The sequence below is a fragment of the Otolemur garnettii genome, unplaced genomic scaffold (genome assembly GCF_000181295.1).
Source record: "Otolemur garnettii isolate 467f Iridium unplaced genomic scaffold, OtoGar3 scaffold00072, whole genome shotgun sequence".
Lineage (NCBI taxonomy): Eukaryota > Metazoa > Chordata > Mammalia > Primates > Galagidae > Otolemur > Otolemur garnettii.
In genome coordinates this window covers 5,965,573-5,985,606 of record NW_003852467.1, presented here as the reverse complement: position 1 = coordinate 5,985,606, position 20,034 = coordinate 5,965,573, and the positions used below count along the sequence as shown (strand labels likewise).

At 41.5% G+C, this 20,034-nt stretch overlaps 1 protein-coding gene across 3 annotated transcripts in view; it reads right to left on the bottom strand.

Annotated features, from left to right (window-relative positions):
* Positions 1-20,034, bottom strand: part of DMD (dystrophin) — a 2,307,273-nt gene that overhangs the window by 161,252 nt on the left and 2,125,987 nt on the right. For 2 of the 3 annotated variants that reach the window (XM_023515449.1, XM_012807596.2), the window contains exons 1-2: positions 8,207-8,344; positions 2,338-2,399 (exon numbers count right to left, since the gene is read on the bottom strand). In XM_023515449.1, the coding sequence (XP_023371217.1) occupies positions 2,338-2,399; positions 8,207-8,226 (82 nt within the window). In that variant the 5' untranslated portion in view covers positions 8,227-8,344. Of the gene's footprint in view, positions 1-2,337; positions 2,400-8,206; positions 8,345-20,034 lie in introns of those variants that run through there. The other variant, XM_023515448.1, reaches the window with a different exon arrangement.

The window sequence follows — 20,034 nt, the reverse complement described above, 5'->3', positions numbered from 1 at the left end:
GCCACCTTAGGTGTATGTGGCTGGTGCCTTAGCCATTTGAGCCACAGGCGCCAAGCCTATTTTAATTTTTTTTACCCCTGAGACAGAGTCTCACTCTGTCACTCTGGGCAAAGTACCGTGGCATCATGATAGCTCACAGCAGCCCCAAACTTTTGGGCTCGCGTGATCCTCCTGCCTCAGCCTCCCAAACAGCTGAGACTACACACCTATTTCCTATTCTATTTTTAGTGGAGATGGGGGTCTCTCTCTTGCTCAGGCTGGTCTCCAACTCCTGAACTCAAGCAATGCTCCCACCTTAGCCTCCAAGAGTGCTTAGGATTACGGGGGTTAGCTACTGCACCCGGCCTTTTTCATGCTTTTTATTCGTATTTTTAGGTTTTTGAGATAGAGTGTCACTTTGTTGCCCCTGGTAAAGTGCCCTGGCGTCATAGCTCATAGCAAGCTCTAACTCTTGGGCTTAGGTGATTCTCTTGCCTCAGCCTTCTGAGTAGCTGGGACTACAGGCACTGGCCACAATGCCCGACTATTTTTTTTTTTTTCCAGAGATGGTGTCTCACTCTAGCTCAGACCAGTCTCGAACTCTGCGAGCTCAGGAGATCCGCCCACCTTGTCCTCCCAAAGTACTGGGACTACAAGTGTGAGCCACTGTACCTGGCAAAAAAAAAAAAAAAAAATTAGATCATGTATAATTAGAAAAAAAGTTTAAGGGAACTGCTTTTTGGCTAATATTGCCTTCCCTATTCCTTAGCGTCTCTATAGCTGCATTTGATTAACTCATGAGAGCCTGTGACAGAAAAATAGTAACAGCTACATGCACATATACACACATGTGTACCATATACCTACACACACGAGGGCTGATAAGTGTGAGAACTCATCCTAGAGAATTGCTGAATATCACTCTGGTGACCTTTAAGGTGCTCCCCCCCTTGGGAAGGTATCACCTACACCAGAGCCTCGCTCACCCTCCAAAATACTTTTTCTGGGATGAGTTCACAAACTTCAGTGTCAGACCTTGTAAGATGACAGCTCTGATGGCCCTTCTAGAAAGAGTTCCAGGCTTGGCATGTGTAGCTCAGTGGCTAGGGGCTCCAGCCAGAGCTGTCGGGTTTGAACCCAGCCTGGGCCTGCTAAACAACAATGACAACCACAAAAAAAATAATAAATAAAAATAAAAAATAGCCAGGCATTGTGGCAGGCTCCTGTAGTCCCAGCTACTTGGGAGGCTGAGGCAAGAGAATCGCTGAAGGCCAAGAGTTAGAGGTTGTTATGAGCTGTAATGCCATGGCACTCTATCCAGGGTGACAGCTTGAGACTCTGTCTCAAAAAAAAAAGAAAGACAGAAAAAGAGTTCCAAAACTGCTTTGAAGGGTGGCCTAGGTGCCGGCATCAGGGTATAGCTTCCCAAGGAGAATACAGGAAAGGCGACCATCGTGATATGCAGCCATGAGCTATGTAGCACCTTTTCTAGGATGAGTTCATGTAAACTTAACGTGCAGAAAGTAACATACAAACCTCACATACAGAATTTATGTTGAAGCACCCTGATTCCCATGGGCTTTATTACTTAACTTTAAATCCAAAGAGATCACCTCATGCATTTTAGTCTATAAACATGCCCATTCAGAAAAATGCAGACTTAAAAAAGGAGAGAAGACATGACTAACTTTTTCGATTAGAAAACAAGCTGCAGCACACAAAAATTCATTTCAGATTATTCGCTGCAGGTCTAAAACAACAGACTGGATGTTCATCGGTTGTTTAAAAGATTGGTGTTTTCCCCCTATTTGTATGCTGTGTACCTGTTTAAAAAATTCTATGTTACGAGGAAAGGAAAAACAAACCTGTCAGGCTCTCACACAAACATAAAACAAGCCATAGTACAGAAATCACTGAAATATTCACACTGATGACCTGCCAGGACTTGGGAATTATGAGCACTGGAAAGACGGGAGAAGATTCCTTTACCCAACAGCTTTGCCTTGATTTCACACAGAAGAAATCAGTAAGAACGACTTGAAACAGTTTTCTTTCTTCTTGAGGGAAAAAAAACGGCCATAAATTGCAAATGTTTTCCCATCCTTTTAGGCAGCAACGAAAAACTGCAAGACCTTTAGGCCTTCAGTTTTTAGGCATCAATAAAATCTTAAAACTTATTTTCAAGGAACCTCCGAAAAGAAAGCTGATTGTTAGTTTTGAATAGGAAGATGCCATTTCTTTCACCTTTGAAACAATCTAGTGTTAAATTTATATTACAAATGCCTGGCACACCACAAACCACTGTATCCTAAAACTCGTTTGTCATCTAACTTGGAGGAAACACGGTCATGTCCTTACCTAAAGACTGGTAGAGCTCTGTCATTTTGGGATGGTCCCAGCAAGTTGTTTGGGTCTGGTGGCTAAAACACAAAATATAAAGACAGGCTTTAGAATTTTAAATGGATAGGAAAGAAAAGGGACAAACAATGTGATTTGCTTTTGAACCATTCAGCATCTTTACTTCAAAGGACTTTCATAGTGTAGTAAGGAATGTTTATCTTATAAGCAGAACGGGCCCCCAGTCTTTGTTTTCAAAAAAATAAAAAATAAAAAAAGCAATCTGAACATTATTTCATTTCGGAATTTGTTTCTTTTTTGCGCCAGAGATCGACTGCACTTCTGTTATCATAAATTGACCTTGTTAGGTAATTGATAATCGAATCTCAGCATTTCTTCACCCATCCAATGTGGAACGTACAGAAAGGACACCGATAACTGATTGTTATTCAACTCTGTCAAAGAGATACTGAATATTAGTTCAATAAATATAAATCACCTCACTTCTCATTTGCTTTCACTGCCCTGATGTTTTTCCATTACTCTTTCTCTACATATCCAGATCTCATATCCGTGATGCTTGTATTTCATTTCAGCTTAACGTAGATCCAGCACCTAATAGATCATACCTTCCCTCTTTTCATTACCTTTAGAATTTTTTTTTTTAAATTCAGAACTCTATACACCACTATTCTTCTCCCTCTGTCTAAGAGGGCCTGAATGAAGTATTTACAGTTCTCTTCTATTTCTTCAAGTGTGGCTGCCTGGTTATGAGCTCTGGCCACAAAAAGAACAAAACACCTTTGTTCCTCATTCAATTACATGAATAAATCCTGGAGAGATAACTACATATACTTTTCCTTACTTTGGCCCATCTACATAAATCACCATAGCATTGTATTTCCAAGTTTTTGGGGATTACATGACAGGCTTTGATACCGTAAAATGCAGCCCTGAATGATATTTTGGCACTCATATGCAAAGCCTATTCATAATCTTTAGGTGAGGGGGGAAGGGTAGAGATGAAAAGAAAAGAAGTAGCTTAAATTTGGGTACTTGAAGAGAACCAGAAAATATGCAAGAAACAGAAGTTTGGAGAGGCCACAATGTCAAATGGGCTCAGGGTATGTTTTGAATTTTAGGGCTCTGTGCCCTGCTGGCTGTGAAATTTAGGACAAGCCTGCTCACCTTGGAGAATTAAATTATCATCTGACACAGGGAAGTGACCTGCACCTCTTTGTGCTCCATATGTGGTCACCTTTACTATTTGGCCCCCAAATCATCATCCATTAAAAGCAAACCATTTGCTGGTTGATTAAAATATAGATGTGGCTCTGAATGCAATTAAGTCGATCAAGCCTAAGACCTTTCCTCCTGAGGAAAACAAATACTCAACAATACATCACCTATGTTTAAAGAAAATAAGTAACCAGGAGAAACATTGAAGGTGGTTTGATAAAAATAAGCATAAATCTCACAAACATAAATGGAAATTACCCAAACTGTACAACTTCAAAAGACCATCCCTGTGACATTTACCATTCAATGACAGAGCAGGGAAGGCTACTGAAATCAATTTGCAAGAAGATCTTCACTTAAGAAGTGCTGTTTCACTCTCTTCCAAAGACGTAGTATGTTCATTTCTGTTTTACTTTTCTACAGAAACAATTCACATTTTAGAAGGGCAACAAGGGCTTACTAGTTAAGGGAATGTATCAGAGTGACATTCACGTCTCAAAGAGCAAGAAGAGATGTGGTCTCTACACTTTAGGGGGTTTTAGAAAACCCCATGACCAAACTGATTTATGATCTGGAGAAGGGGCGGGCGGGGCTGGTACTTTATATGCGCGGTAAGAGGAGGCTGCAGCTTGCAGCTTCATGGAAAAAGTGTTGCTTGTTCTCAGTCACTTTTTAGCTCAGAAAGTGATTGTGTACCATTTCCTTACACAAGTGCAGAGGGAGGAAAAGTTACACTCTACTGAGACCACCCTGCATTCCAGCCTTCCGCATTTCCAAACGCCATCCAGATGAAGGCAGAGAGGAAGGAAGAAGAGGGGAAACACATGTGCTTACAATGTGCTGACAAGTATAGGCCCTTACCAGGCACAGTGCGTAATAGCAATGTCCCATCTCCAGGACATTGGTGAACATCTTCAATATATCTGCAGAAAAACATTTGGCTGAGCTGATAAAACTGGTCAGACAGAGAAAGACAACTACCCTGAAAAGCCACCATCTGGAATGAACTTCAAATTGGAGGAACACAGGCAAGAAATAAACTTGTACAGAAAGGAAAGGGAAGCAGTGCATACCGTTAACAGAATCCCACATAGAATGAATGAGAGCTTCAGGTAGTTCCCCGCCTCCAAAAGAAATGTCATGACTCTTGACATACCCACATTTATTTCTACCTTTTTAAGGAATTTACTTTGGAAATTAAAAATTATGGAAAAGAGTCTAAAAATTATTTCTTAATCCATCAGTCCTTAGCAAAATTGAAATTTCCTTTATTGGAAGACAGAAGAAATTCTAAGCCCTCAATTCCATCTCCCATTAGTGAGTTAAGATACTGGTCCTTGGTAGGTACTATTCTCCCAAGCACTGTGGTTCTGGGGGACTTGAATAACATGGATAAATGAACGCCTCCAACAATTCTAGAAGCCAACCTTTTCCCCCTCCAACACAGAATCCTTTTATTTGTAAGTGATGCAAAATAACTGGGAAAACAGATTTAGATTTCACCTTTGCAGTGTTAGTTTCACTTCAATTGCAAACCAGTACTAAGTGAAAGTTGTTGAGGACAAGGGAAAAGAAGAACAGAACAAAGGGTGTGATTAATCCTCAAAACTAGAAAAATAATCTTTTAGTTATTAAATGCTAAAAATGCTAGGCAACATAGCTGAAAGGACTTCAGATTTTTTGGTCACCATATGATGAGCCAAACATCCACTTCGCTGTGTGTGGGTGTTTTCTACCTGTGATGAAACCAAAGCCCTACTGGGACACACCTAGGCCGCCCCTGCCCAAATAGATAGGAAAGATGAATACAGACTGAATGAAATAGTAAGCATGAATTTGCATAATTTATATCTAATTCTATGTTGGAGGACAAATCAATTTTTTGTCTGAGATCAACTTAGATTTTAGGGCTGTATTTCTTCCTCTGTGCTTGCCTTGAGAAACAGCAGAGAATTCTCAGTAACTCCATGAGAAGCACCTCACACTTACCCGGACTATGCACACAATATAGCAAAATATGTTGTGCTCAGGAGGTGAAAGTGGAAGAGTGGGTGGTAATTGGTTGTTTTTTGGTAATTGTCTCCTTTCCACACTTACTGGCCACAAGGCAAACACACTCCCCATATACCCTGTCCAATGAAAAAGGAAATACTGAAACCTGTTCCCATGTTAATGGGTCCATCTTTGTTCAGCCTTCCTGAGAACAATGTTCAACATAGATCAGAAGTCTGTATGTACATTATTAACACAGAGATTGGCTTCATAAATAATCCTTAACAAGCTCTTTAAATCTTTAAAAAACGTTATTGATTTTGGCCCTGCTGGTTCCAAAGCCTGGCATCAGATAAGCCTCTCTGAGCAGACTTCGAACTAAGATTTCTCTTCTTTTTTTTATTTGTACAAACCACAATAATCTCTCTTTTCCCCTTTTGTTCGAGGCCATGATAGGAACCTGATGCAAATGAAAATATAAAATCACTGACTATGACAAAAGACCCTGGCAACACCCACTTGTCAATAATAAGAAATTAAAGCATTACTCTACTGAGCACAGGGCTGACCTAATTTCCTACCATACAATTTAAATTTTCTCTCACCTTCTTTAGTTTCAAGTAGTGTGCAAGGTTATTAGAACTGCCTCAGAGCTGTTCCTGCTGTCAGTGCTGGAATAATCAGACTTATTGGAATTGCTTTTTAGTTTCTTAAAAACAAACATTAAACACTTAAAAAAAAGTAACAAATATCTACTGCTTTCACTAGGGAAATGGCAGTTGCCTAATTAAAATAAGATTTCTTCTGCCACCACTGTTATTTGGTACTGAAAATATTCCGAACATTTGCCTTTAAAAAAAAAGAAAGAAAAAGAAAAAAAAATGTCTTTCCACTATTTCCCAGGGAGGAAACTAATCGCTATGCAGTGATATAAAAAGGTAGCGTTCTCTCTCTTGTGATTTGCAGAGGATTAAAGTATGCCTTCATATATAATCTAGAGCCCATTGATCCACACACACAAATGATTTCCCCCTTTAATCTGGGGATCAGACTTTTTTTCTAGAGGAACCTTGGCATTTGCATACTAAATTGTTGAAGTTGGCTTACATTGCTGGAATACTGGCAGGGTGGGGATGGGAAAATATATTTAAAAGTTTCTGCTACTGTGGGGCAGGGGCTTATAGGGGGAGGTATCAATCTAAGTAAGCATCACACATCCTCTTCTAGTTCCCATTTCTTGTTCCCTGGGATATTTAACATCTATTCTGTTTGACTCGAGTCAGGGCAAAGACGATTGCCTCCTTGGTGATTGTTCCAGCTGTTACTTGTTCTATTTGCTTTTTCAGGTTTAACTACCACCCACCCTCAACTTTAGCCAAAGCAATTTCACTTCAGGGTCGTGTCCAATCGAAGATCAAACAATGATGACTGAAACCAATTCCATGGTGTTCAAGGGTCGGAGACCTTTCATATAACCGTATTGTTTCATTTGCTTCTCTCACTTCTCCAAGAGCAACTGTGTGTCCTCCAAAGAGGGGTTTGGGAAAAAGGAAATTTAAAAATCTAGGCAAGTAAAATAAAAAGAAAGAAAGGGTAGTGGAGAATGATATGGAAAGGTGACAGGAATAAGGAAACAGAGGAACCACCAAGAAGAGTTTATTGACCAAAGAAGAATATAGATTTCACTTAAAGACACCACTTAAAGTTCACCACTTAAATCGGACATATTTTTTCATGATCTTAAAGCAATTTACAATTAATAGTATGCCTCCCTCGAGCAACTAAAATCCCTTCGATTTAAGCTTCAAACTTACTTCAAATTTAACTGAGATAAGCAAAGTGTCCTGCCCTATTCAGTGGCGTGCTAGGACTGGGAATGACAAACTTTGCTTAAAGACCAGCACAAACACCTGGAGACACGCGAGAGGACACCCCCAGAAATGATTCCACACTCAACCCCAGAGGGCAAAACAGAAACAAAAAGCCCAACCGAGCGGGCAAACACCACCCCCACCCCCACCCCCGCCCCCAACCCTCGATCCTCTCTCCCTGTCAACAAATCCTTGACTTCTAGGCTTTGGCTGTTTCTTTCTTTACTGATTTCTGCAGGTCTTGGAGGCATGGTAGAAACACGGTAGAAAATGCAGCGAGGGAAATGTCAGTTGGAATCCTCGGAAGAAATCAGGCAGAAAGTTGACCTTTTGGCACTTGCAATGCTGTGGAAGGTAGAGCCGCGCGCCCCTTCCTTTGGCGAGGTCGAGTGACGATTTAGGAGCAGCCTGCCTCACTCACGTCCACACCGGCAGCCTGGAAAGGAGCAAAAAGCTCCCCCGGCCCGAATCGCCGCGTGAGAAACGCTCTGTCCCCCCTGTGCACGGCGAGAAATCAGCTTTCTCTGTCCGAGCCCGTCCCAAAGCTGGGGGAAGAGGCTCCCCGCAAGCCCGGCACCGGGGGAGAAGCCCCAGGGGCGCACCTGCAGCGGAGCCGCGGGGACCCGCGGGGACACGGGGGGAGAGGTTCCCGGACGCCCAGGCGACCAGCGCCCGGGGTTCAGCCGCCGCGCCTGTCCAAGTTTTGGCCGCTTCTGCTTGCCCCCTGCTCGCGCCACAAGTGCACGGAATGCGGAGACTGGAGGGGGCCGGGGCCGAATTCCACTTACCCTTTGAGCTGTTCCCTCATGGCTGCACGGGCTCCGCGGTCGGGGGCGGGCGCGAGCGGAGGAGTGAGCTTCCCAGAGCCGCCGGGCTCCCCGAAAGTCGAGCGCCGCCGCCGCCCAGGCTCGCAGCCGAAAGCACTGCGGAGGAGCCGGCGCGGGCGAGCTAGCGGGCGGGCCGGGGAGGGGGCGCTGCGGGCAGACGGGGCGGGGCCGTGCCGGGCTCCGCCCCCACCTAGCGACCTGGGGACCCGGACTCCCAGAGACCCAGCGGTGGGGGCTTTCCAAACAAAAAGGAAAAAGGAAAAGAAACAAAGAAAGAAAGAGGAAGGGGATTTAAGGCAGAACCAGGAACCTGGAAGCCGCACACTCGTTGTGCTAGCACCCCCTTAATACCTCCAGCAAGACTACTTGTTGCCTAAATAAATGACCTATGTGCAAATGACCTCATCGCAGATAATTAAGTGTGTAGGCTTAGAGTTTTCTTTTTTAAAAAATGAAAGAAAAAAGATCACACACTCAATTCTCACTGCCGCCTCCCCCTCAGTTGAAGATTAAAGTGACAGAGTGGTAACGAAATAAAATACTAGTTAGGCTCACCCAGGGCTAAGAGGGATTCTTATTTGTGAGGTAGCAGTGGTTCTCAAAATGTAGTCGGCACTATCACAATCACCTGTAAACTTCTTAGAAATGAAAATTCTCCGAGCTACTAAATCAGAAACACTTGAGTACACTAAAGTTTCAGACCCACTGGTATAGACTCGCAAACACACCACCACCAGTGGTGCTGCACGGCTTGGTCTTTTAGTATTCTTTTAGGAAAGTCTCGAAGACGTTCATTTCCAGTGGCATATTTTATTGGAAAAGTTACAGAGTCTTGGGAGTTCAAATAATTCTAATTGTAGAGTTTTCAGTATGATGATACAGGTTAACTACACACAATTATTTCAAGCTTGGAAATAGTCCAGAAAAGAAGAAAGCCTTCATTAGCACAAGCATTTGCCACAGCCTTTACATAATGTCTTAGGTTAGCGTCCAAAGAGTACCTTATGATAAACCCCGTTAGTGTTTTCATTGTCCTTGTCTGTCCGTTTATTTTGTTAGCCTGCTTTTGTTTTTATTTTCTTTCAACCATTTGCTTTTCACTCTCTGTTCTGCTTAATTCATTCCACTTCAGTCTACAGTTTCAACACGTTCCCTTTTTTCTTTTTAAATATTCCTTTTCCACTCAACATTTTCCCCCTAGAATGTTTCAGCTGAAAAGACTGTAACACCTGTATCCCTTTACCGTTTGCTATAGCAGAGGCAAGAAATGGCAAAATAAAAGCACATGGAGAGAAACAAAAGGGGGACCAGGGTTCTTCATGACCTTTGACAAACCAAATAAAAAGGCAAAGTTATCACTAAAGATACGTGCATGATAGGTATTGCTCTTTTAAATAGCAATAGGCATCTTTTAAATATGGCATCTTTTCTGGCATTTTAGCTCATAAATTGAGACTTATTATTATAGTCCTTTAGCAATTTTGACCCAGTGAGTTATGGCGGCAGCTGCTATAATGGTCTGAGGGGGGCATACTAGGATTCGCTTTATGTGAGGTTGTCCCTAGATCTAAGAGTACATTTTCGGTCTGCCCTTATCTTTGACTGGGAGAGAGGGATTAGTGTTCAGTGATGAGGAAGTAGTGCCCTTTGCAGTTAATCAGTGACAGTAATCTCTGTGTCAATGTGGCAAATCACTTAAATTATTATTTATGTTTATTTCAATAAAAAGACAAACCTCACAGCAAGGACATTTGTAAATATTAGAAATCTATCAAATGAGGATTTGCAACACTTGTGTGGTAAGAGGTGTTGTCATTCTTTCCCTCTCCTGTTTCTTGTTCGTTTAACATTTTTAAAATTATATGCTCAAGTTTTGATATGCTTCTCTAAAATATAAATGCTCAAGTCTATTTTCTCCATTTCCAATTAGAAAACTACTAGGAATGATTCATCGAAAAAAAAAGAATGGAAAATAATAAATCACTATTCAGATTTTTTTTTAAATTGACAGATGGCAATCCTCAAAAATACATCTTTAAGTCCTTTTTTAGATTGGAGTTATAGGCACTTGAAGCCTTGTTCTCAAATCTTGATGTCATTTTAGAAATTAAATACTGAAAGTATTACTGAGAAATGGCATGGGCATCACATGGATGGTTTTGTTGTCAATTCCAAATTATGAATTTTGCTTATTAGGGAAAGGCATTTCAAAAAGAACATAATTGATATACCTTCATTTTGTATATAAATTAGGTAGTGATGCCTCATATGATAATTTATTTATTTATTTTTTCTTTCTTTTTTTATTGAATGGTAACTATGTACATTAATGCACTTCTATATTAATTGCATATTTACAGTAGCTGTTTCTTCTTATTATTACTGTTTTGATGTGAACCACAGACATAAAAAGAGCCTGCAGCTCTGCCATCAGAACCAGCAAGTCAAAAATCCTGACTCCAGAACCTACCAGGAGCTACTTTTCCCCAGTACCACTGCCTGAACTCTAGTGGTACAAGGCTTGGCACTGAGACAGGGCTTGTTTTATTGTGAGATAGGCCTCTGTTTTCTCTAGTGTATTCACTGGCAATCTCACTGATGGCCAAGAACAAAGGAGAGTAAATTTGCTAGAGATAAGGGTAAAGAAGAAATGAGATGACATGAGGTCAAAGAAGGCGGTCCAGTATGTTTCAGCCAAAACTCTAGTCTTTGAATCACTTAAACTTCGAGGAAAAAAATAAGGATCTCTGTGACCTAAGGGGCTGTGCTGGATACTCCCACATTCTCCCTTCCATCTCTACTCTCTTTCTTCCTCTGCTCTGTGCCCCAGGAGGCTGGACGTCCGAAGGACATTAGTCAGGCTCTCTTGCCCTTTGGCTTCCTTTTGCTTTCAGCCAATGGGAGACAATGATGAAAGGCCTATAGAATGAAATGGGATGGCAGGAGGAGAGTGATGCCTGTGTATTTATTCCCCAGGCTCCTTCCTGCTGGTCTTTGGCTTGGCAGTGGCTGAGTTCCTCCAACTGCAGCCACCACTCTTAGCGAGCGGTCCTTTCCTATAACAACATTCTTCTGCAGATTCCCCAAACAGTTCCCTCCCCTACCCCTTTGGGCAACTGTTTGCCTTTTTTTCCTCTCTCCTAGCCTTCCCACATCTTTGTAAATAGCCTTTTCATCATATTCTCTTCAAGTATCCCTTTCAAATATATCATCTGTTTCTCCTAGAACCCTCACCAAACAGGGACCTACCCAACCAAGAATTCCCTCTGGGTCAAATAGACTGGACGCTGGAGGGGATTATTGATAGAAGAGAAAGTCAGCTCCCTCTGTCAGAGCTGAAAAGCAGACTAGACTCATTCATTGGACAAATATTAGTATAAGCCTTCTCCTCAGTAGGCCCACACAGAGCTTCCAGCCCGTGGAAGGTAAAGGCAAACCAGTAATTATTAATGGTGATGGCAGCAAGTGTGAAGGTAAAGAGGCTGCCAACAGCTTGTTCCTCCCAAGAGCTTCAATGCTCTGCTTGATCTTTTCTTTCTTTCTTTCTTTCTTTCTTTCTTTCTTTCTTTCTTTCTTTCTTTCTTTCTTTCTCTCTCTCTCTCCCTCTCTCTCTCTCTCTCTCTTTCTTTCTTTTCTTTTCTTTCTTTCTTTCGTCTCAAGCTGTCAACCTGGGTAGAGTGCTGTGGGGTCATAGCACACAGCAACCTCAAACTCTCAGGCTTAAGCGATTCTTTTGCCTCAGCCCCAGCCTCCCTTAGTCCTCAGCTAGGACTATAGGCACCCGCCATAATGCCTGGCTATTTTTTGTTGCAGTTCTCATTGTTTGGCGGGCCAGGGCTGGATTCGAACCCGCCAGCTCCAGTGTATGTGGCTGGAGCCCTAGCCACTTGAAATACAGGCGCTGAGCTGCTCTGCTTGATCTTGAAGGAGCTAAGGAAATTTCACCCCAAGATATAACTACTTGGTATAAAGAATACACTGAATTAAAGGGCATCCATCCAAAATCAGAAAGCATTTGGAAAAGGCTTTTCCTGTAGCTGCATACAACAGAACTGACTAGAAGGAGAGATCGAAAGGGGGCAATTCACTTCCTTTCCTTCCCCTAAAATAATTTTAAATTATTTGAGCCAGGTGTGCCAGCATTTAGGCCCTATGAACGACAGGGAATGGTTTGCACTAGGCCCTAACTGCTGGCACACCTGGCTCAAATAATTTCAAACACAATACCTCTCTCTCAGGTTAATTTACAAGTCACTCTGCTTCCCTCATCTACTCATCCTCCCTAACAACCACTTGCTGCACCCATTCTCCACATTCTCCCTTCCATTTCTGAAAGGCATTAATAAAGGTTTCTGAACTTCTTTGAGACATTGGGTAATCAATCTTGTGATTCTCCCCACTCCTTTGGTATTTGGAAATAAACATTTTTTTTCTTTTTTCTTTTCTTTCTTTTCTTTTTAGAGACAGAGTCTCACTTTGTCGCCCTTGGTAGAGTGCCGTGGCGTCACAGCTCATAGCAACCTCCAGCTCTCGGGCTTAGGTGATTCTCTTGCCTCAGCCTCCCGAGTAGCTGGGACTACAAGCGCCCACCACAGAAATAAACATTTTTCTTCTTAATCTGCCTTAACTGTGAGTTGATCTTTCAGCAAATGTTTAGAGCAAAAGGGCAAAGTTCCCCTAGCCCCTACATTATTTTGGAGAGAATGCCAAGACAGAGGTTAGAGAGGTAGACAAATTGAGAAGGGCCTAGTGTAATAATCCTGTGTTTGACCTACATCCTGAAAAGTATTGGGGGAGCTTTTTAAAGAAGGAATTTAAGCATGAGTACGGCTCTGTCATACTTGTCATTTAGAAAAATCTCTCAGGCGATAGTGTAGGGACTTGATCAGAAGAGAGTCTGGAATCTGGAGACCAGGTACATATACAAGGTGACTACAATATGATGAGGATCTGAACTATGACAGTGGCACAGGGGGTGGACAAATGATAGAATAAGGTATAAATTACAGGAGCCTTTGCTGACAGGATATAGGAATAGACGACAGTGAAGATCTAAGGAAATAGTTCTCAAGTTTAGCTGCCTACTGGAATCACCTGGGGAATGTTAAAAACTGTGGATGCCCAGGTGCCATCACCCTGAGATTTGGATTTAATTGCTCTTGGGCAGTGGGATTTTTAAGGCTGTCCAGGTGATTCTAACATGCAACCAAGTTTGAGGGCCATTGACCTTGAGCAACAACCAAGATGGGATAAGTAGCATTTGCTAAGCTAGGAATTTCTTGAGGAGAGGGAACAAGAGGGTCAGGGGAGGGATGATGAACTCAGTCTTGAACAAGATGAGTTGGAAGTGACAGTGTGATGTAAAATGAAGGCATCCAGGAGGCAGTGGGAGATCTGTGCCTGGAGCTCAGAGGGAAGGCTTCTGGATTAGAGCTGCAGATCTTCAATGTCTGTGTTGCAAGGGTCTTGGGTTTGAATGAGCCTATCGATTAGAGGGTGTGAAGGGCCAAGGGCAGAGGCCAGGCTGTTCCTACCTTCCACAAACACATCTTTTTGTTGTTGTTGTTAATTCCTAGGCTACTGTGGTTTCCACATCAGCCTGATGTTAACAGTGTAAAAATGAGGAGCAAAATGGGAAATGAGAAAGACAAGGAATGGTTTGCACTAGGCACTGCCTGGAGATGGCCCTGCGGGACCAGGGGCCAGCCTACCTCTAGCTTTAAGAGTCTCTACCTGAACTGCCTTTTGTGGCAGGTGCCTCTAGTTCCAGCTACTTGGGAGGCTAAGACAAAAGAATCACTTGAGGAGTTTGAGGTTGCTGTGAGCTATGAAGCCATGTCATGGCACTCTACCCAGGGTGACAAAGTGAAACTCTGTCTCAAAAAAAAAAAAAAAATTTGGAGTGCATGTATTGCTTCAATTTATAGTAAAATGTCAACATTTGGGTATCCAGTAAATGCATATGAATTCCATGTTTACCTTTACATAGTACAAATATTAGCCATGAACAGTGAGTGAATCAAACATCTAATAAATGCTTACAATGATGGTGAATCATTGCTGGTTAGGGCAAATACCATGGCATATTAATTAAAATATGGATAACAATCCCTCTAGATCGATCTGAAGCCAACATCTTCTGGATATAAGACTATCCAGACAGTTCACATTAACCAGCAAATGAAGAGGCCTCTACATGCAGACAGAGAGCACTTCACACCCACACAAAAGCCTATTTTTCCAGGCCCTTCCTCTGCAGGGAGGCAGGGTAAGGCAGGCTGAGGAAAGTTCTCTGAGCCAGCTGCCATCTAAACCAGAGATTTCACCAGACAGGTTCCAGATAAAGTCGAGCTCTGCTTCGCTCTCATGCAGTTTTCTTTTAATAAGATTTCTCAAGGCTTCCCAGAGCCACCTATATCAAACCGAACATCTAAAAAAGATGTGAAGTTTAGAATCTTCACTGAAATAAAGCTACACTTCATTAACCTCACAGGCTGGTAGTTGCTTCATGGGAAAGAATTCAGCGCACCTATTAGCTTGCCAGCAATACCGCTACCCCATGTGTATGACCCTCACAACCTCCTGCTACAAATGGATCACTGGTTAAGGTGGTTCAGGTATGTCTGACTATGGCATTCCTGGTCCACCTTAAGACTAGCTCAAAACTGTAACTATTTGTCTGCCTTTTGCAAACGATTGTGCCAAATAGCAGGAATTTCAAAACTAGGCAGAAATTCTTACACTCTGCATAATCTCCCTTCCTCTTCAGCTACAAATAAGGCTTTGTATTCGATTAGACTCACAGCAGGTGAAAACCCCAATTAGTGAATTCATTCTGGGGCCTCTTTCTACCTTCCTCCCACATACCACATTTAAACAAAAATAAGGGAAGTCTGAGTCTTTTCTCAAATCACAAGTAAATTAACCCTTTCATCTGCCATTTACTGCAAAAAGAATTTTCACTGAAAAAATGGACGGATGTTGACAGACTCTTTTTTTTCCTTGACTTTCTAATAGGGGTTACAGAAAAGTCTATTTTACCAGCCATTATTGTTTTCTTCAAACCCATAAATGCTCTCAGATTTTCTGATCAATCTAGAAATTACAGTTTTTCTTTCTACCTGAAATTCACAATGCCAATATTATATGAAGAATGATTAATGGACAGTCTGCTACAAGAGAGAATTGCTTTTAAGTTATGTTCTTATTTTGGTGTATTTGAAGTGAGAAAGTATATTAAATTTTAGTTTAAACAGTATGATTTGGCCTCAGGAAGTACAGAAAGTCTATATTTCATCCTTTGTAAATATTTATTTGTCAAAGAAAATTCATCATCGGACTAGGATAGAGGTTTGAAAATTCGAAAAAAAAATCAAGACAGCTTTAGTTCTTACAGTGATTTACTTATACTTTATCAATTGCTTCTCAGGAAACAATTCACAACGGGTTTTATTTATGAGCATACGATTAAAAAGAGCAGCTTTGTCTTTTTTAATTGTTTAAGTCTTGTCACTTTTCTTGAAACAAGTCAGAGAACTTACTATCTACAAGAAAATACTGAACATACATCAACGAGTAATGGAGCTTTTAGAAGTAGTCATCTGTTACTGTCAGAAGTTCATTTCATTTCGGATCTTTTTAATTAAAATGCAAAGTTCTACATACATGTCTGCCTAAATTACTCCTTTGTGAAACACTCAAATTTTATAAAAATGTGAAATGCTAATGTAACCATTGTTCGCGGGTATGAATTGGTTCTCAAGATTTGGAAAAAGTAAACAAAGGAATTACCAGTCAATTAAGTGAAAAAGGAAGCCATCCTAAATTGAAACAGATAAGGAAAATGTAATATTCAAATACTACAGATGAAGACGCCAGCTTCTTTCCCTTTAAGATGAATATCTACAAGAATCACACTCTATCAAAAGCAGCTTCCTTAATTTTTAGCAAGCATAGCTGTATATTATAGCAGAGGCATTAATGTAGAAGGAAATCTTTCAGACCAATTCTGCCCCTTGGAGGCAAGTCACTTAACCCCTTGGACACTTTTGTTGACTCATCTATAAAATTCAAATAATACTGTACAAGGCCATAGTGGGGGTCAAAACAACATAATAATTCTGAAAGCAATTTAAAGGCTGGGGAATGCTGTGTTAATGCCAAGCAGTTTGTCATGCAGGTATGATTCCTTAAAAGAAAATCCAGTATGTTCAGGAATACTGTTAGGACTATAGCATGAAATAAATTCAGCATAATTGCTTTAAGTTTTCATTTTAGGCTGTTGTATAGAGGAAAAATGAGAGATCTAAGAGTTTCATTCTTCCTCTTTAGCAAACTTGCAAAAGGAACCTTTCCTATTTTTGGTTTTTATGCTTAAGAAGGATGTAAGCAAGTAAAGTTAAATTTGGGGGGCAAGATAAATCACTAACCAAAGCCTAAAATATGCAGAAAATCCACCTCATTGGCTATCATTGGGGGGGGGCCTGAGGTTAATACATGAATACCACTCACACATGTTAGAAGGTGTATCCATGTTCTTATTGCCAGAGAGCAAAGCCCTGGATTAGGGAGAGAGCAAGTGAATACTGATTTGGTGGAGGAGTGGGGGAGAGAAACTATCTCCCACAACTAGATAAAGAAGGTCTGGTGGCAAAGGGCAGGTCTTTTTTTTTTGAGACAGAGCCTCAAGCTATTGCCCTGGGTAGAGTTGTCGTGGCATCACAGCTCACAGCAACCTCCAACTCCTGGGCTCAAGCGAGTCTCCTGCCTCAGCCTCCCAAGTAGCTGGGACCACAGGTGCCCGCCACAATGCCCGGCTATTTTTTGGTTGCAGCCGTCATTGTTGTTTGGCGGGTCTGGGCTGGATTCCACCCGCCAGCTCAGGTGTATGTGGCTGGCGCCTTAGCAGCTTGAGCCACAGGCGCTGAGCCAAATGGCAGGTCTTGAACAGCCAGCATGTGGTGGGAATTCCACACAAAGAAGAGGAAAAGGAGAAATGGAGGTAAAAACCAGTTTAACCAATTCATGATCCACCGAAGGCTGAATCTTATACTCTAGTTCTGGGTTATTTTTGTCACAGCATTTTTTTTTTAATGAAAGGGAACTGCAGATACAAAGAGTTTTGGTTTATACATAAATTTCCAAGAAATATTTTTGTATGTTGTACCTAGAGTAAGTTTCTCCATTAAATGTTCCCTTATATTAATTTCTGTAAATGGTTGCAATTGTATTTATGGAACACTTACATATATCTTTGCTTATCATTCAAACTCGTCTCCTTTTTCTTTACTGTTAATTAAACAAGGGAGGGATATTTGGAGATTGACATGGAAATATGTAAAAATCTCAACATTGTAATCAGGTTCCCATACTGGGCGGATCCAAAAGAAGTATGGTCTGGTCCTTAAGGAGCTTACAATCTAGTGGGGGAGGATACAGTCACACACCACTAAACACAATATCAGATGAGTTATAATAAGTAGAGAAATAGAGCAATAAAAAAGAAGCAAAAGGGGGAAAGGTGATTAGTTTGACCTCTTAGCATTTCAATTAAGAACTAAGCTTAAGGGTGGTGCCTGTGGCTCAAGGAGTAGGGTGCCAGCCCCATATACCACAGGTGGTGGGTTCAAACCCAACCCTGGCCAAAAGAAAAAGAATGAAGCTTAAATCACCTAGTAAGTTCTGAAACAAAGCTTCATGTGTTTTTTTACTTGTGTATGAAAAGCTGAAACAAGTTTCCTAAACTGATTCTGTGAGCTAATCTCTCATTAATAATTTACTAAGGCACAGTTTCTTTTTATGTTAACATACTGCTGTGTTAGGGTATCAGTCTATGCTTTTTAGAAACTCAAAGAAGTATTGGGTCAATATTAGATTATATATCTTGGGAGGACTAATTGGCAGAAAATACTACTGTCCACATTAGGACAACAAATTACAGTCTTGGGTTAACATCAACTACTAGACCTTAGTGTGGAGAAGTCTAGGTCCTCACAGCTTAACTTGTTCTCCTCCCTTAGAAACTGGCTGACAAACAATTGGAAGCCTCTTTTCATGTGATGGGTAGAGAAGAAAAAATTGGTACCACCTGTACTTTTGAACATCTTCTCTGTAAACAGAATTAAACTGGGTTGGAAGAAACAAGGATGGAGAAGAGGGCAGGGATCAGATTGGGAATGCATGCCAAGAAGACTGTTAACAACACCTTGTTAACTACAACAGGGACCTTAACTAACAACACAAACATTGCAAGCTAATCATTTGTACCCTTGTATTAATCTGCAATTTTTTTTTTTTTTGAGATAGAGCCTCAAGCTGTTGCCCTGGGTAGAGCCTCTGCCTCCCAAGTAGCTGGGACTACAGGTGCCTGCCACAATGCCCTGCTATTTTTTTGTTGCAATTGTCATTGTTGTTTTAGCTGGCCTGGGCCAGGTTTGAACACACCAGCCTCAGTGTATGTGACTGGTACCGTAACCACTATGCTAGGGGTGCCGAGCCTCATTTTTTAATTTAAATTTTTTAAATCGCAGATTAAGTCTCGGTGCCTTTGGCTCAAACAGCTAAGGCTCCAGCCACATACACCTGAGCTGGCGGAAGCCAGCCCGGGCCCGCCAAACAACAATGACAGCTGCAACCAAAAAATAGTGGGGCGTTGTGGCAGGCGCCTGTAGTAGCTACTTGGGAGGCAGAGGCAAGAGAATCGCCTAAGCCCAGGAGTTTGAGGTTGCTAAGAGCTGTGATGCCACGGCACTCTATGTGAGCAACATACTGAGACTCTGTCTCTAAATAAATAAATAAATAAATAAATAATGATCCTAGCACTGTGGGAGGCTGAAGAAGGTGGATTGCTTGAGATCAGGAGTTCAAGATCAGCCTAAGCAAGAGTGAGACCCCGTCTCTAAAAAAATTAGCTGGGCATTGTAGTGGGCACCTAAACCCAGCCCAGGCGAAAAGGGTAACTAATGTTTTATTTAGTATTTTTTTTGCAGTTTTTGGCCGGGGCTGAGTTTGAACCCGCCACCTCTGGCACCCTACTCCTTTGAGCCACAGGTGCCACCCCGGGTAACTAATGTTTTGTGAAACTTTTCTTTCAGTCCTACAGAGACAGAAAAGGATTTATAGATATAGACACATGTGTGCATGCATGTGTGTGTATGTGTGTGTGTGTGTGTGTGTACGTATTTGTGCTGGGATGATACATAAAATGTAATTATTACAGTTGCTGGTCATAAAAAAAGAAGAAAGTTACATATTCTACTGCATAAAGGATGGACCATATGCCTACTGGATAATTATGCATCATTATAATTTCTCTAGACTAGGATTTGGAAGTAAATTGGGGGCAGTTTGCAGTTCTAGTCCCTGGTAAGGGCTGCAGCATTAGAAAAGACTGGAGGGGTTTAAAAGATTGAGGGAGATAACTAAGAACATGACATGAAGGCTACATTAACCAGTTTGATGAGAGTATTTCAAAATGTCTATGAAAACACCACTCTGTACTCCGTGATTGCATTAATGTACACAGCTATGATTTAATAAAAAAATCTTTAAAAAAAAAGATTAAGGGAGAGCAAGCTGGGAAGGTGTTCATCAGGTCTGAAGTTCTAGCCACATGAAGTGCTGCAGGGACGGAGAATATGCTTCAAGTTTTACCAGGGTGTCTTTTCTGCCAGCTGTTTGGGTGGGTGCTTGGGAGTATACTAGGAATCACTCAGCCTTTTCATTTTCTTCCAAATGGCAGGGTGATATGTATTGTCACATTGCAGAAGGAAAAACATTGCTGCTAAAAG